This window comes from Macrobrachium nipponense, chromosome 30 (genome assembly GCF_015104395.2).
Source record: "Macrobrachium nipponense isolate FS-2020 chromosome 30, ASM1510439v2, whole genome shotgun sequence".
Lineage (NCBI taxonomy): Eukaryota > Metazoa > Arthropoda > Malacostraca > Decapoda > Palaemonidae > Macrobrachium > Macrobrachium nipponense.
Window position 1 is genome coordinate 35,810,157 of NC_087218.1, and position 19,231 is coordinate 35,829,387.

The 19,231-nt window shown below is 37.9% G+C and overlaps 1 protein-coding gene across 1 annotated transcript in view; it reads right to left on the reverse strand.

Moving 5' to 3' along the window:
- Nucleotides 1-278: 278 nt before the first annotated feature.
- LOC135202435 (uncharacterized) overlaps nt 279-19,231 on the reverse strand; it is a 21,975-nt gene continuing 3,022 nt past the window's right edge. Inside the window, exons 2-4 of the mRNA XM_064231831.1 lie at nt 4,175-4,285; nt 3,448-3,583; nt 279-810 (exon numbers count right to left, since the gene is read on the reverse strand). Coding sequence (XP_064087901.1) covers nt 683-810; nt 3,448-3,583; nt 4,175-4,285 — 375 coding nt within the window. The 3' untranslated portion in view covers nt 279-682. The remainder of the gene's footprint in view (nt 811-3,447; nt 3,584-4,174; nt 4,286-19,231) is intronic.

The window sequence follows — 19,231 nt, forward strand, 5'->3', positions numbered from 1 at the left end:
AAATGGATTCAGGGGAGAGCTTTACGACTGAAAATAAAAAAAGATGGGCGACTAACTATATTGAACCGTTTTCCTATAGTTTCATAAGGTCCAGTATCAACATTCTGATTTCTTTTTTTTTTTTTTAGATTTTTTTTTTTTTTTTTTACCCGAGAGACCCCATCTGACATATAGAGTCGGTGTTGCAGTCATTTCCTGAATGGAATATGCTCGTATTTCAGGACGATATTAGAGGAAAATACTATTTTCTACGTTACCGCAACCATACACCTACAAATCACAACTACAAAAGCTACAGGAATATATTCAAGACTTACAAGACAGTATCACATCAGGCGAACATGAGCAGACAAACAAAAGTAACTTTCCAAGCCGACGAGGACAGAACATTGAATATCCTGATTCGTTGAGTCTACAGGCTCTGTGCAGGCAGTGTCTGTATCCGCAGAGTTCAGAGGCTCTGTAGAGGCAGCTCCGGAATTCGTAGAGTTTGTTCAGAGAAGTTGTAGAGGAAACTTCGGAATTCGTCGAGTTTGTTCAGAAGCTCTGTAGAGTCAGTTCCTGATTCGTAGTCCAGAACAGGCTCTGCAGAGGCAGTTTTTCAAGGCTGGCAAGGGACAGACAAGACAAACAGGGATCCAGCGAGGCCTGTAGCAGCAGCAGAGTAAGGAGGAGGAGGAGTCTATTGCATATGGCGACCAAGGACTGCCAAGAAGCGGTTCAAAAGCAACCGTCTCCACTCGTCGTCGCTGCAGAAGGTAGAGCAGCAGTCCTTGTGCTTGAGGTCGTCACCACTTCCTCTGCTGTTGTCTGTTGGGGATTATTTAGATTAAGTGATTTAACCTAAAGATGGCTGCTTTATTCAGCGTCTCCCTGAGACTGCTGTAATGCAATGCCTTACAGCCCTTAATCTATGCACCTTCTTCCTGGATAATTTATTTGCAGTTTTACCTATCTATTTATTATGAACAGGGTTTATCTTCTAAACAACAACAAAAACAACAACAACAATAACAACAACAACAACAACAATAATAATAATAATAATAACTGTTGAATAGTGGATGCAATACCCTGCGTAGAAAAGACTTACAACACTAGCTGCTTCATACACCTAAACAGGAGCTTATGGGAAAAGGATGAACGTGTTGAGATGGTCTGGTCACGTGGCAAGAATAGATAAACAAAGTCAAATGAAAAGAGTGCATAATCTGAAAGTGCTGGGAGGGAGGGAGGGGGGTGGGGGGCGGCGACCAATCAAGCGCTAGATATATGGAGTGAAAGAGGCACTTAAAATGTCTTATTACACAGGAAGCATAAGAATAATTGCAAGAGAGTCGAATGCTGTAGTGTTTGTCAATGTCATCAAAGAACTGCTGATGATGAGGCCACTATATAATGGTTGAGAATTCACTAATCTTATTGGAAATTGCCTGCACAGAATGTTCATCAATTAACATACATACATATACTATATATATATATATATATATATATATATATATATATATATGTATATCTATATATATATATATATATATATATATATATATATATATATATATAATATAATATATATATACTATATATACATATATATGTAAGTATGTATGTATGTATAAAGTTGATAGATTTGACGATAAACTGATGATACCTAACAGCTTTTGAAACTGTCCTGTTTATCACAAAAGCATCAATATTAATTAGAATACTGTTTTTGATGTTGAATACAGGGGTCTCTTTTTTTTTTTTTTTTTATCTATGGCATGGCCCTTTGAGCAAAAATCGACGGTATTCATGATAGAGCAAAACATACTATATCTGTCAAAAAACATTATCGTTTATCTTTTTTTAAGTTTTTGTTTTACTGATTTACTTCAGCATTGAGACTTACTTGATTTTGAGGTTTTATTAATAACTGCCTTGATTTGATGGAATAATATTACTGCGAAGAGGTTATAAGTTGAAAATATAGGTTAGACTTGATACTGTCTGAAACTGAAGGTACCAGGGACTGATCTAAACAAGTGACACAGGAGGATCTACGAATAAAATATAATCACTCAGACAATAAGAAAGCTGGTTTTTAGATGTCAGAAGTCGAGAGTGACGAAAAGGACTGACTCTCAAGTTGATAATCACCTCCACGTATCTGTGGGAGTGCTCAATATTATGAAATCATCTATTAAACACCTTAACGAGAAGTAAATAAAAAAAAATTAAATATATAACCTCGTTCGGGACCAAATAACTCCTTATAGAAAGAGAGAGAGAGAGAGAGAGAGAGAGAGAGAGAGAGAGAGAGAGAGAGAGAGATCCTTTAGTTTACTTTAGTGAGGAGCTAAGGGAATGCAGACCCTACAAACATATTAACAATGCTCGAAATAAGACTGAATAAGCCCCTTTCATTGCAGGAGGAGCTGCATTATAGCTTTATAGTTTTAATGCATGTTTTTAATAAGTACATTTATACTGATATCATAGTGATTTTCTTCACCAAAAGGGAGAAAGTAACGCGGAATCTAATAGCATGTTTTTACAACTTGTCAAAAATATAAAAATATTTATTGGACTCTGTAGAAGTGTGTTACTCACAATGACTAGGAAATGACAGAAGAGGGGAGGGGTGGGGGGGGGGATTGGCCAATAAACGGAAATAAAAGAGAAGAAATGATGTAGCCCATAGAGTATGGAATCAGGATAAAAGATTTTATTTTATTTTATTTTTTATTTATTTATTTTTTTTGCATCAACTCGTGTGTGTGTGTGTCTGTTTTGACGTTCTGGCCCCGGGGCTAATCCCGGGAGATAAGCCGATGTTTACGTGGCCTTTTCCATCAAAATTCGGCAACGAATCATGGCAGGTCATGGCAAACGATTCTGGATGTAAAAAAAAAATATTCAGTAATGTTTTGTCCAAACGATCTCTTATGGAAGCGATTTGTGGGCGAGAGAGAGAGAGAGAGAGAGAGAGAGAGAGAGAGAGAGAGAGAGAGAGAGAGAGCCTTACCTGACTATATTCCAGTATTTGGAAATGTGAGCTAGGAAGAAAAGTTTATCATTAAAGCTTAATACTATTTTTTGTATTCTAAGGCTACATAGACAGTTAAATTGAATTAGTGTATAACAAAAACATATATCTGTATATCAATATTGTTACCAATAAAAACTGACACACAAACAAACATATACTATATATACATATACGTATATGCATATTCATACATATAATACATACACATATATATACGTCAGTTGTTATTGATGAATATTATTAATATACAGAAAAAAGACAATATGACTCTTGTATTATAGATAGAGATAGAAAAATAATTTGAGACAATAAGAGTAACTTTTGTCGACACGAAGTAGTTCCTCAGTAACAGAGACATAAGACATTTTCGCCCAAGACAAAAGGAAGACGAGGAAGGAGAGAGGGACACTTACTCTTCACGTAGGCCTTGTCTTCGGGACACAGGGACTTGATAGGGATGCTCTTCAGGACTTTGTCGATGTCTGGATCCTCGTCGCCAAGTTTGCAAAATCTGACGTTGTGCGTTTTGACCTGTTCTGACAGACAGCCCTGGGGGAAATTCAAAGACAGAGTTTTCTTACAGACAGCCCTTGGGGAATTAAAGACAGAATTTTCTTACAGACAGCCCTGGGGGGAATTCAAAGACAGTTTTCGTACAGCTACCCCTGGGGAATCGAATGATACTTTTCATACAGAAATCCCCGAGGAATTAGGAGATTAAAAGACAGTTTATGTACAGACAGCCCTGGGGGAATTAAAAGATATAGTGTTTTTGTACAGACAACGCAAGGGGGGATTAAATAACTGGGTTTCTTAACAGATAGCCCAGGTGAATTAAGACCATTTTCCTACAGACAGCCCTGGGGAATTAAAAGACACTTTTCATACAGACAGCCCTGGGGGAATTAAAAGATGGTGTTTTTGTACAGAAAGCCCTGGGGAATTAAGACAATTTTCCTACAGATAGCCCTGGGGAATTAAAGGATAGTGTTTTTGTACAGTCAGCCACGGAGAATTAAAAGACAGATATCCCTGGGGAATTCAAAGATAGATTACAGAAAAAACACATTTATATTTTGAAGGTAGTCATAATTATGCAGTTGTCGAATTTAACGACCAAAAATCAGACAGAAAACTCACCTGGAACTTGGCCTGCCTCTGATGACGTAGCTGAGGTTTCGAAGAAGCAGGCTGGCATGTCAGGACTGCCAACAGTACCGCCAAGATGACAATATCACGTAAGGCCGACATCTAGAAAAGAGATGGATGCATTATTATTATTATTATTTAAAAAAAGGGTGTGGGGGTTATCAACTGGATCCAAATAAAAAAAGGGAGAGAAAATGGAGAGTGGCGTTTGATAACACCGCATCAATCAATACGAACCCGCCCCCTCTTTTCGTGGATCACTTCCTCCAGGCCTGATATGAACGGTTCAGATCGTAAGGAAAACACGAATAATGAGTCTACTTGAGGCTTATGTAATCAGCCCGTTTTGACGTGAAACTCCCTGTTCAATCAGCTCACATTTTCGTTAAACATTTTATCTTACATTTATTTCTGGAATGAAATATGTATATATAAATTAGTTGGAGTTTCGCGGGTTATAATTCAAAATAAACTGAATTATGTAATACACATGTATGTTAGGGGTCACGTGCCTAAGAAATGTATCAAGGTAATACGTCCGTTACCCCTCATAAATGTCTACGATTATTTCAAGTAAAAAAAAATTGATATTTCAGAATGAAATATATCTTTAATTTCCGCGCGTTACAATGGCAATTCTGTAAGAGGCTTTTCAAATATCCACATTTTTTTTTTATACTCAGGTTCTAGGTTAAGTTAGGTTAAGGTTTTCTGGTTTAAATGGAGTTCTTACTGTCTGAGTTTTAGATTAAGTTATACCAAGTCTCATGACACTGCCTCGTTTCTTTGGTGTCTGCATTTTAGCCTAAATATTTGTTACTTCACGAGCTTTCTCGTGACGAGAGGAAGTACACCAGCTTTCTCGTGACGAGAGGAAGTACACCAGCTTTCTCGTGACGAGAGGAAGTACACCAGCTTTCTCGTGACGAGAGGAAGTACACCAGCTTTCTCGTGACGAGAGAAAGTACACCAGCTTTCTCGTGACGAGAGAAAGTACACCAGCTTTCTCGTGACGAGAGAAAGTACACCAGCTTTCTCGTGACGAGAGAAAGTACACCAGCTTTCTCGTGACGAGAGGAAGTACACCAGCTTTCTCGTGACGAGAGAAAGTTGTGATGAAACCCTGATGGTGAACAATGCCTTCAGCTCTATTCTTGGAAGGTTTACGAACGGAAGAAAGAATATGAAAGAATGATATGCCTATTCTGTTCCAGGCCATTTCTTGGAATTGCTTTGATTGACACGAGGTTAAATTAGTCTGATTCCAAGAGAGAGAGAGAGAGAGAGAGAGAGAGAGAGAGAGAGAGAGAGAGAGAGAGACAGCGAGAGAGAGAGAGAGAGAGAGAGAGAGAGAGAGAGAGAGATGACAACACACCTTTTATTGGGAATGGTGCTCAAAGAACGTTGATTCCTAATCCTCTGAATAGAGTCACCGTAATACTGTTCCCAATTAAGGACGTCATATCCTACAAAGAACAAACAAAGGACCTTTTTTTTTAATTAAATCAAAAGATCTTTCTAATTTCTAAGAAGGTGAAAATAGACGATTTCATTTTTAGAGAATAAATTAGTGGAACTTTGGTCCACAAATAAGGAACAAATTCCAGATTGAGATTGGAGACTCTCTCTCTCTCTCTCTCTCTCTCTCTCTCTCTCTCTCTTTAAATTTTCACAAATTTTATACCTCTCTTTTTTTTTTAAAGAAGTATTAAAGAGGAGAAATCTCTCTCTCTCTCTCTCTCTCTCTCTCTCTCTCTCTCTCTCTCTCTCTCATGCATTGAAGCATTCTACGGTATTTATTATGCAAGAGGATATTGCAGATACGGAGAAAATTGCAGATTCAGATACAGAATGAATAATTATGATGAAGGAGATCAAATATGGTGGGAAAAGTTGGATTTTTTAATGTCAGAATTTCTGGAAATGAAAAAAAGAAACAACATACCAGAACAGGAAAGAGACATAAGAAAAATCCTTATTATTACCATATTAAATGAAGGAAAAAAAACACGCAAACCATCATAGTGTTGAATGCGCAGGGTTTAGTTACGAGTAACTCAAAAAGAAAAATAGAGTACTTAGAAGAACTAACCCAAATTGAAAAGAAAATAGATATAATGAATATAAGTGAAACCTGGTATTCCCAAGAGACTGGGAATGATGATCAAATAAAAGGGTTCCAAACTTATAGATCAGATAGAAAAAATAGGAATCAAGGGGGAACTGCAATATATGGGAAAGACAAAAAACAAGGAAAAATATATGAGAAATATAGTAACTCAGAATGTGAACTAATAGCGGTAGAATTTGAATCTGAAAAATTAATGGACATAGTAAATATATAGACATCCTAAATACTAAAGAGTTTGACTTAATAATAGAAAAATTGGATGATATATGTAGAAATCACAAGGACTGGACTATTCTCCTATCTGGAGACTTCAACTTTCCTTTCGTAGACTGGAAAGAACTAATAGGAGATTGTGGTTGTACTTATACATATAAAAAGGAGAGTAATAGTAGTGCAGAAGATAAGAGGCAATTCGAAAAGCTATTAGATATGCTACTAGAATACAACATTCAACAAATAAATCACCTGCCAACAAGAAAAAGGAAAATACTTTAGACCTAGTATTTGTGAACGAGATGAATTATGTAAAAGAAATAATAGTTTATAATGCGAGTATTTCAGACCATAATGTCATAGATTAACAGTCCATTCCAAAGCAAGTGAAAACAGAGATAAGCAAGAAATGAAAAAGTGGGAAGGATATGGAAAATACAACTTCTACAGTAAAAATATAAAATGGTCAGAAATAAATGAAGAGTTAATCAAAGATTGGGATAACATTTTCGTAAGTGATGACATAAGGGTAAATACGGAGATATTATATAAAATATTAGAGAAAATAGTGGGTAAATATATACCGAAAGAAGAAAAGTAAAACATCAGTCATGCATACCAAGAGACAGAAGGATCTTGTTCCAGAAAATCAGAAAGTGGAAAAAAGGTCTTGCAAAAGAAAAAAATGCATGGAAAGTTATAGAACTAAAAAGTAAGATAGAAAATGCAGAACAAAAGTTTATACAATCAAAAGAAAATGAAAAACGGGACTTGGAAGAAAAACCCCTAATAAATATCAAGCAAAACCCCAAACTATTATACTCATACGCGAAAAAGATGAATAAAAGAAGAATAGAAATAGGCCCTCTAAGAATTGAAGGGAGATTAACGAATGAAAAAAAGGAAATTTGCAACATATTGGCAGAACGATATAAGAGAGAATTCACCCCTAGAATAGATAATGAAGATAATGATATAGAAGTAAGGGACGAAAATAGTGAATATTTAGCTGACATAGATATTAATGAAGCTGATATTGTGCAGGCTATTAATGAAATTAAAAATGGAGCTGCAGCAGGGCCTGATGGAGTTCCTGCTATTTTGCTAAAGAAAGTAGTTCATTCTATCGCAAAGCCACTTGCAATATTATTAAGACAAAGTGTAGATACAGGCCCGATTTATGATGAGCACAAATTAGCATATATTACCCCTACATTCAAAAGTGCATCAAGACTAGAGGCAAGTAATTATAGGCCTGTGAGTCTAACATCACATATTATGAAAGTGTATGAAAGGGTAATAAAGAAAAATATTATGAAACATTTAATAAAAAATAATCTGTTTAATATAGGACAACATGATTTCGTACCCGGAAAAAGTACACAGACCCAACTGTTAGTCCACCGTGAAACCATAAACAAAAATATGAAAAGCGGAAATGAAACAGATGTGGTTTATCTAGACTTTGCAAAAGCTTTTGACAAGGTAGACCATAATATATTAGTGAAGAAAATTAGAAAACATAATATAGTGGATAAAGTAGGAAGATGGTTAAAAGAATTTTTACACAACAGAAAACAGATAATTATTGCAAACGATGAGAAATCGGATGAAGCTAAGGTAATGTCCGGTGTGCCACAAGGAACGGTGTTAGCTGCATTACTGTTTGTTATTATGATTGCAGACATAGACAGTAATGTTAAGGACTCGGTAGTGAGTAGTTTCGCTGATGACACAAGAATAAGTAGAGAAATTACTTGTGATGAAGATAGGAATGCGCTACAAAGAGACCTTAACAAAGTATATGATTGGGCAGAGGTAAATAGGATGGTATTTAACTCTGATAAATTTGAATCAATAAACTATGGAGACAGAGAAGGAAAGCTATATGCATATAGGGGACCTAATAATGAGACAATCACAAAATAAGGAAGCAGTTAAAGACCTTGGTGTGATGATGAATAGGAACATGTTATGCAACGATCAAATAGCAATTCTATTGGCAAAATGTAAAGCAAAAACAAGAAAAGTTGAACACATGATTATGCGTTTATAAAACATATGTTCGTAGTCCCCACTTGAATATTGCAATATGATATGGTACCCACACTATCAAAAGGATATTGCACAAAATAGAGTGTACAAAGGTCTTTTACAGCTAGAATAGAAGAAGTTAAGGACCTTCACTACTGGGAAAGACTACAATCCTTAAAATTATATAGTCTAGAAAGGAGAAGAGAACGCTACATAATAATTCAGGCATGGAAACAGATAGAAGGAATAGCTGAAAACATCATGGAGCTAAAAATATCAGAAAGAGCAAGCAGAGGTAGATTATTAGTGCCCAAAACTATACCAGGAAAAATAAGGAAAGCACACAGGACATTAATCCACTACGCACCAGCATCGATAATGCAGCGTCTATTCAATGCGTTGGCAGCTCATCTGAGGAATATAACAGGAGTAGCGTAGATGTTTAAGAATAAGCTCGACAAATATCTAACTGCATCCCAGACCATCCAAGATTGGAAGATGCAAAATATACCGGAAGATGTACTAGCAACTCTCTGGTAGACATTAGAGGTGCCTCACACTGAGGGACCTGGGGCAACCCGAACAAGATGTAAGGTCTGTAAGGTAAGGTCTCTCTCTCTCTCATGCATTGAAGCACTCTACGGAAGAGGTTTAACTCTCTCTCTATCTCTCTCTCTCTCTCTCTCATGCATTGAAGCACTCTACGGTAGAGGTTTAACTCTCTCTCACCGGTTAACAGCATTATACAATGCTGAACCGCCTCGCATTGATAAATAATTAGAAGGTAATAATTGAATATTCTAGCTAACTGGCGTTACAAAATGAAAGGTATTTCCTCTTATCCCGTTCGTCTCGTTTCCGGCCTAGGCTAGGCAAGGTCATGAGGTTGCCTGTGCCGACGGCCTATGCTCTTTAAGAAACATGTAAAGGCGATTTGGAATTAGACAGCCCTACCGAGGAGACTGCTGGAATTGGTGATGAAATTGTGCACTGAATTGGATGAAATTGGGCACTAGAATTGGTGATGAAATTGGGTACTGAAACTGACTAAATTGGGCTCTGGAATTGGTGATGAAATTGGCTGAAATTGATGAAATTGGGCACTGGAATTGGTGATGAAATTGGGTACTGAAACTGACTAAAATGGGTACTGGAATTGGTGATGAAATTGGGTACTGAAATTTATTAAATCGGGCACTGGAATTGGAGATGAAATTAGGAAATGGAATTGATGATAAAACTGGTAATTGATGATTGAAATTGGGTGCTGAAATCGGAGATGAAACTGAATTTGGGTGCTGGAATTGGTAATGAAACTGGAATTGGGTGCTGGAATCTGTAATGAAATCGGGCACTGTAATTGGTGATGAAGCTAGGTGTTCGAATTGGTGGTGAAGTTTGGTACTGAAATTGGTGATGAAATTTGGCACTGGAATTGGTGATAAAATTGGGTGCTGAAATTAGTGATGAAATTGAATTAAGGTGCTGGAATTATCATTGAAATTAGGCGCTGTAATTGGTGATGATACTGGGCGATCGAATTGGTGACAAAATTGGGTGCTGAAATTGGTAATGAAATTGGGCACTGGAATTGGTGATAAAATTAGGTACTGAAATCTGTGATGAAAACTGAATTTGGGTGCTGGAATTGGTACTGGAATTGGGTACAGAAATTGGTGATGAAATTAGGCACTGGAATTGGTGATAAAATTGTGTGCTAAAATCGGTGATGAAATTGAATTTGGGTGTTGGAACTGGTAATGAAATTGGGCGCTGTAATTGGTGATGATACTGGGTGTTCGAATTGGTGATGGAATTGAAACTGAGAGTTGGAATTGTTGAAAAATTGGGTGCTGGAATTTGCGATGAAATTCGGATGTTGAACAGGTTTGAAATTGGTATTTCATGGAAGAATTGGTGAAGAAATTGCGCTCTGGAACTGGTGGTAAATGAAAATTGGGAGCTGGAATTGGTGTTGAAATTAGGTACTAAAAAAGGAGATGATATTAAAATTGCGTGCTGAAATTGGGCTCTGGCATGAATGATGAAATTGGGCGCTGGCATTGTGAAATTGGGTGATGGAATTGGTGACAATACCGAAACTGGGTGATGGAATTGGTAATGAAATAGAAACTGGGTGCTGGAACGGGCGATGAAATATAAATTGGGAGCTGGAATTGGTGATGAGATAGAAATTGGGTGCTGGTTTTGCTGAGGAAACTGGGTGCCGGGATTCGTGAAGAAATTGAATACTCATTTATTTTCTGGGCAATGTATTATCATATAACAAAAATAATAAATAACAAAATATATTTATGTGACAAATACATACACTCGTACAGAAACAAAAAATACATCCACTAGTCATCACACAAAGCGAGAAATTCTTGACAAGTGTCACATTCATCCACGCTTACCCTTTCATCCGTTTCGTAAATGAAGTTCTTTGCACCTTAGGGCGCATGCGCGACCGACTTCGCTGGCAACCCTACCCCCCCCCCCCCCCCCCCCCCCCCCCCCCCCCCCCCCCCCCCCCCCCCCCCCCCCCCCCCCCCCCCCCCCCCCCCCCCCCCCCCCCCCCCCCCCCCCCCCCCCCCCCCCCCCCCCCCCCCCCCCCCCCCCCCCCCCCCCCCCCCCCCCCCCCCCCCCCCCCCCCCCCCCCCCCCCCCCCCCCCCCCCCCCCCCCCCCCGACCCTTTGCAATGTTTGAATTACGTTGGCTCTTTGTATCGCATTCCTTCGAAGTCATTAACAGCGAGACGGAAATATGTCGTGTTTAGAATATCGTCTTCGTCTTCTCGGTGCCTTGCTGGAGTTGTCACGTCTAGCTAAGGAGGTGTTATTGCTATGCTCACTGACACCTTTTGTTTTGCCTTTCTTTTTCTTCTTCTCCTCCTTTTTATTACTGTTTTTTCAACTTTTACCACGGTCTATGCGTCCACTTTTATCTAGAATTGAAAATATTTACATTTCTCTTTTTACTTACATTTTCTTACTATAATTTTCTCTATTTCTCAAGATCTATAATTCTCTAATTCTCAAGATCTAACTTGGGTTTCTTGTCTGATAGTCGAGAGGGCTACCAATGTTCCAGTTTCCTAATTTTTTTATACCTCGTTCATCATAATCCACGTCAAATTTTTATGGACCCACCTATCAGCCTTCATTCTGTCAATCAAACATGCTCACTGACACGTCAACGACAATTTACAGATCTCGGTACATAGATACAGAACACTCCCTCCAAATCCACGATGGCCCCCCTAGGCACCAGTGGTTTCCTCTCCATGCAAAGCTAAATATAGTCAGGTAATGGAGTCCATGGTTTTTCTCCAAATCATTGCGAGCTCAGGCGAATTCCTCTCACAATACAGGTACCCCTACAGGTACCCCCCATCTCTCTCTCTCTCTCTCTCTCTCTCTCTCTCTCTCTCTCTCTCTCTCTCTCTGCGGCTTTTCATATTGGCTTAGGAGCCCATTGTCCAACAGTGCCTGGGTCTATTCATTCAGTTTCTACCAGAAATGCCAAGTTTCTTATGACTTTTCTTTGAAGTCGAAAGAAATGAAGGCATTTCCATACTCCAGGCGCTCGAGTTCGCTCTGAGATAGAGCAACAGTTATACTTCCAGGCGTTCAATAGATTCGTGAATTGTGAAGGTAATTCCATAGGCTTTTAGAATTGACTGGGTTGTGAATGAACTCAAGATCTCTGTTGGGACACAGGTGGGAAGACGATGATCGAGACTGACAATGGTTCGTTCGTATGATCTCAGCAAATCAATGGGTCTTATAAATAGCTTTTGTGAGCATGTTGTGCAACCAACTACTACCCTACGATAATTCCCCTTGTATATTTCAACAATTTACTTGCATTTTTATCTATATATTCGTTAATTTGTTATTTCAATTTGTCTTTTCTAATATCTGATCTCTTCTTTCTGTATTTCCTGTTTCCTTCTCCACCTTCTTTCAAATGAACACCAAGTTCTTTGGTAGCTTCAAATCAAATCAATGGCTCCTGTGGTGGGCTTGTTCCAAACGGATTCTTCTGAATAATGATCATTTCGAGTGTACCAGACTCTCTCTCTCTCTCTCTCTCTCTCTCTCTCTGCATACTATCACACCACGCAAATACACATACAGCAGTAAACCTAAAACTGAAAACTATCAAAAACAGACCTGGATCCTATTTTTAACATCACTGACATTTAACCAACAACAAGCTGGTTATCAGATGCGGTCAGATACCGGAGACAATACTGCTTATCCACCAGGCGCTGAGGTCAGCCATCACATCCAGTGGCTTATACGAATAAGGGTTGTTTTCCTGTTACTTTACATAAGTTTTACAGCCTAAAGCGATCTAGAGAAGGGATTTTATGAAGATGGACGTCCCTCCAGCTCTTATTAGCCAGACTCTGGGTCTCAAAGTGGCTCTGAACATAACAGATTTAATACCAGTATTTTGCTACAATTCATTCTGCCATAAGGTGGTTTGATTCTTTGGCCAAATAGCAACATCCATAAGTCTACATCTTACTAGTAGACTATTACTGCTATTATCAGAATGCCAGCGATATGTCATTGCTAAATCAGTGTCCTAATGTTATTACTCATGATACTATTATCATTGCTGAGAGCAGATAATACGGTTCTTAGCTCCTAGGCTACTACTTCCATTAATATTCTTCACTGCTACTGACTACTCTAGGATGCTAGGCTACTACTATAAGTAACTACTACTGTGTTTCCTGGTACTTGAACTAACATCACTAAGAAAATTTAATTTACCTTTAAAATTATGCACACTGATTTTGCAAAAACTTTGCTGTTTCGTGTCGAAGGCACGTCAGTCAATTTGTTATTCACATTTTAAATTACCCCATCAACCGTCGATGCTAGGTAAATGTGTGCGAGAGAGAGAGAGAGAGAAGATAGCGAGAGAGAGAGTCTTTCCCCGTAACGAATGAACCACAAGTATTAACGCGTACGTGACATTAAATGCTGAAACGCACGCCGCTCACGAGAGAGAGAGAGAGAGAGAGAGAGAGATGAATGCTGAGAGAGGTCCTCGTCAGCATAATCTTTCATAATATCCGACGGTTCTCATCATTTCCCAAATTCCAAAATTGCTTGATACAGATTAGAGTACAACACGTGATTATCAGCTCAGGTCACATTCGTCACATTCGAATGACTCGAATCGCTGTTATTTTATTTTCTTTTACTATTTTACTTTTTAATGGATCTGAGTTGTTGCTTATTAGGCCTATCGAGTTTTGCGTTAATGCTGATTGTGTCTTTTTTTTAGGCCTATCTGTAAAATTTAATAGGATGAGGAATCCTTGTTAAAAGGTTGAAGTTGCCCGCATATCATGGACACCAATGTTCGATGGAGCCATAATAGTATTCGTAGTCAAAAAAGTAATGTAAGACTCTTTTATTAATTTTATTTTATGATTTTAATTAATTTTATTTATTTACTTATAAAATTATTTCTTTTACGTGTTTTGTAGTAGAGACGCCCACTTGGAATTCTTAAGAAATTTCTGAGAGACCGTCACAAAAAAGACGAAGAATTAGATATCAAAATTAAAGATAGCTTCGAAACAGTCGGCAGCATCTAAGAATCATAAAGAGAAGCACTGGAAGATATCGAGAGAAATAAGACCATTTGTGAAGGAAGAAAAAAGTCAGGGAAAATTCGACGGGAAAAATGACCACTTGCGATTTTTTTTTTTTTTTTTTTTTTTGCCTGCTCTTCAACTTGACCCTGACCTAGGACCTAGGAGGACGAGGAGGAGGAGGACGAGGAAGTCAGATAACTGTCCTTGTTCCCACCTCCACCCCACCTCCCTTCTCTCTCTCTCTCTCTCCTCTCTCTCTCTCTCTCTCTCTCTCTGAGATCCCAAGGCCAAGATCTGGTATACAGGACTCAGCAATAATATCTTTTCTTGACTCATGTGCAGGAATAATTCTGTAGGAAACCGTCAGCCACCCCACGAAAATCTCAGCCGCGTCCCATGACTTTGTTGTTGGTACCCATAGCGGTGCCGGAAGCACGATCATGGCTAAGTTTAACCTTAGATAAAATAAAACTGGCTGAGGCTAGAGGGCTGTAATTTGGCATGCTTGATGATTGGAGGGTGGATGATCAACACACCAATTTGCAGCCCTCTAGCTTCAGTAGTTTATTCTTGAGATCTGAGGGCGGACGAACAGACAAAAACGCCATCTCAACATTTTTCTTTTTTAAGAAAACTCAGTCAAAATGGCGACCCTGACACTTAGCTCCATTTTGCCCCAAAATCTGGTCCTGGTCACACAGGCCATCTTTAGGCAAAGGGGTAAAAGAAGGAAAGAGAGAGAGAGAGAGAGAAAAAAAAAATATTAAACCGTCCCGGGGAAAATAAATCGATATAGCTGTATAGATAGAAAATCCATCTTTTCCCCCACTTTCCGTGGGATGGGGGGAGGGGGGGGAAGGGGTGGGGGCTGGCTGGTGGTTGGGGGTTGGAGTCAAGGTGGACTTGAAGCTGTAGTGTACTGGAGAATGAAAGGTGTATATTTAAGATACACACACACATACATATCTATGTGTGTGTTCACTTAAATACTTCAGTGAATGTTGAGATATACTATGTCTTACTGCACCTCAACCATTAATTCGCACAAAATGTACTGCTGTGCGCATACTTAGAACTACGACATAAATGACTAACTATTGTAATTATAACAACAAAGAAACTTATTTGTGTGTGTGTGTGTGTGTGTGTGTGTGTGTATAACGTATCACCTCAAATATGCGTATGTTTGTGTGTAGTCTTACAACACTGACTTCAATAACTGACTCTAAATGTAAGTAAACATCTCTATAAGTGTATAAATGCACAAAACTAAAGAGGATTATAAATGCAAAGTCATTGTGATTATTCGCAGATGCATTATAGATTGATTTATGTATTTCGCAAATATGTCCGTCCGCAAATGCAAAGTTATAGAAGTTCAGCCTACATCAGAAGACAACGCGTTCGACAGCTCATGTTTGATGATGACTGACGCGTCTCTTGATAAACCGCGCGGACACCTAGCGGAGTGAAGGCGCGTTACCAACGTCTCTTTATAAACCGCGCGGCCCGCAAGCGGAGTGAAGGTGCGTTACCAACGTCTTTTTATAAACCGCGCGGCCCCCTAGCGGAGTGAAGGCGCGTTACGAACGTCTCCTTATAAACCGCGCGAACACCTAGCGGAGTGAAGGTGCGTTACCAACGTCTCCTTATAAACCGCGCGAACACCTAGCGGAGTGAAGGCGCGTTTCCAAAGTCTCTTCATGAACCGCGAGGTACCCTAGCGGAGCGCATCACCACAGCCTCTTGACCGCTCGGCCCCCTAGTGGTGAGATGACGCGTTACCAAAAACTCACTTTACCGAACCGTGGGAGTTCTGCAACAATTCTTGCGGACTCGGCGCCTTCTCAGGGGTGACATCAGATCAACCAGGTGTCTCTCGGCTTTGACGAGGCTTTGTCAAATCTGTCACAGGGATGACTAATTATTGCGCCGTTCTGCAGGAATTCAGAGCAACGCTGAGTAATCAGGACGACTCCTGAGATCACCATATTTTTTTGTAATATTTTCCCTCGTTGGTTTTTTTTTTTTATACTTTTAAGGTTTTGGGTGGTCCTAGAAATGGGTCAGGTCTGCGAAAATGTGCGGCCGTTTTGATTTGCCGATTCACATTACCTTGGCGCAATCGTCAGAGGAATTAAAATACGGTACTCGAAAGATGAGTGGTTATACAAAACACAGATTTAGATTTATGTGACAATTCTAAATGGAATTGATTGTATACGTATGTATATGTATATATATATATATATATATATATATATATATATATTATATATATATGTATGTATATATATGAGATATATATATATATATATATATATATATATATATATATATATATATATATTATATATATATATATTCAAAGATGGACTGCACAGATATTAGAACTTCGTAATCAAGAAACGATTAATATCTGAAAATATCTTCAAGAAACATGTATACTAACTTCTGTCAGTCGCAGAGTCTGCAGAATAAAAAAAAATGTAAAAATGGTGATATGTAAAATAAAAAAAAAAACATAAAACAATGAGATGGTCTTGGCTGAGCCTTCGGGAAGAAGGAAAAGGAATATAGGAGAAAAAATAGATAAAATAATAATAAATAAAAAACATACTTATAAGTCACGAAAAAGCAAAATGAAATGAGCTGTTTATAAGAAATCTCTCATACGGAAGAAAGCATATTTTTTAAGGCCACTTCAATTAGATTATCGCCATAATTAGGGTGGGATCGTAGATAACTATACTGAAGACTGCATTAGTATGTATAGAGTAATTTTTCAGACTGATAACCATTTGGTCATCTGTAATTTAAGAGCGGTAATAGTAACCTATTTATGATTACCATTATTATTTAGAAGATGAAACCTAATCATATGGAACAAGCCAACTACAGGCACGGCTGACTTGAAATTCTAGCTTTTAAAGAATATTATGGCGTTGTTTATGTTTGAGATTAAGCTGGCTTTATGCCAGCACGCGCTCTTGCTCCTAGAGTAGCCCGTAGGTATATTATGGCGTTCATTTGAAAGAAGGAACAGAAGGTAATGGGAAATAAAGAAGAGAACAATTATTCATAAAGGAAATAAGACAAATTAATTTGTTTAATTTGTTAGAGAATTTCCGCGCTCAATATCCCACTTCATGGCTTAAGTCTTTTGAAATACAGACTGAGTTTGGTGCTCATAGAGACAAAATTCAACTGCTTTTTGAAGTACTATTTTGTTGTCACGCTAATAAAATGGGGACTTCCTTGATAAGCAAAAATGACAGCAAAAGGAATCCAAGGCTGCAGGAAGCAATATGAACTCTCAGGGCAGTTTAGTCTAAAACCGACCAATCGTTTCAATTACCTTCATGGTTGAAGATATGATTGAAATGTGTGATTTTCACTTTTCAAATCGTTATCAGAACCTTCAGTATGCATCTACTTTTAGATTACGAAAAGAAGACAGGCGTTTTATTATTGTGTTACAAATAAAATTTAATAAATGTAGCAGCAAAGCCTGTAAAAATAACCTCTGTTTTAGGAGGGACAATTACGAGTATGCGCAGTCATACCTAATGTATAAGAGGTCGGCAATTGCTCCGGATGCGGAGATGGTATGAATTCCATTCAAAATACAACCCACTTTCTTTAGAAAATCACCGGCTATAATAACCACTTTGGAGAAAGCACTTCCTCCAATTACGAAAGTGAGACCGCCAGTAATAAAAACGGGTTACTTGGAGAAGAAAGAATATTTAAAAAAAAAAGTGAAATTTCTTTTATCAACAAAAGGAGGATTCGACGGAGATCGAGGAACTTTGCCTAATTAATTCTTTTATTTGCTCACTGCTTTTAAGGAATATGAGCCAATGACTTCAACAGCGACAAAAGCGGAAGGATATAGAGAGAATATTTACAAAGGAGATGTTTTTCAAAAGAAAGCTTCTAATGGCAGTAATACTGAGAACTTGATCAAAGGGAAGGACTAGGAGTCTCTCTCTCTCTCTCTCTCTCTCTCTCTCTCTCTCTCTCTCTCTCTCTCACACACACACACAGAAACTTACACAAATGTACAACGAAAGCATAGCTTTTCTTAATAAGGTATACGCTTCCAAAATCATAAATCAGTCTTTTCCCAATATCCGTAAAAATACATAAAATTGGAATGGAAACAAATATATATATATATATATATATATATATATATATATATATATATATATGTGTGTGTGTGTGTGTGTGTTGTGTGTGTGTGTGTGTGTGTGTGTGTGTGTGTGTATATAATCTTATAAAAACATAGTTATTTGATCAATGTCGTCCACACCGTACTCATAGACAAAACAGTATCAAAATGTAAGAATGAAATAAAATAAAAAAGAAATTCAAAATAAAATACAATGTGTTTCTCATTATCTTGTTACTTCTTCCGAATGATCACCCTAATATTCTTTGGAAGCTTGAATTCCAAGTCAGTGGCCCCTGTGGCGGGTTGTTCCATATGAATAGGGTTCTTCATCTTCTGAATAATAATACTGATAACAATACGTGACTAAATGCTAAACAAGAAAATGCCATCGACAAAATTATGTGATTCATATGTTTTGAAACAGAGCAATGGGAAAATGTAATGTATGATGTATGAATAAACACGGATGGCGCTTGATGATGACCATATAGAGTTTGTAAGACGATAAGAAAGCCTTATATAATATATATATTATATAAATAAAAACAAGTTCCACGAGGGAAGGAGAAAAACGGAGTACTGCAAGCAGCATGGCCTTGCATTGTTTCTTTTTCTCTCGAGGAACTTGTCTTTATATATATATATATATATATATATATATATATATATATATATATATATATATATATATATATATTATATATATATATATATATATATATATATATATAAATTTGTGACTCACATCGGAGACGAACCGGAGTCTCTCAAATAAAAAACCAGGACCCAATTGATAGCACCCCGTGACCTCTCATTTGAGAGACCTGGGGAATTCGATTCCGATGTGAGTCACGAAATTATTTC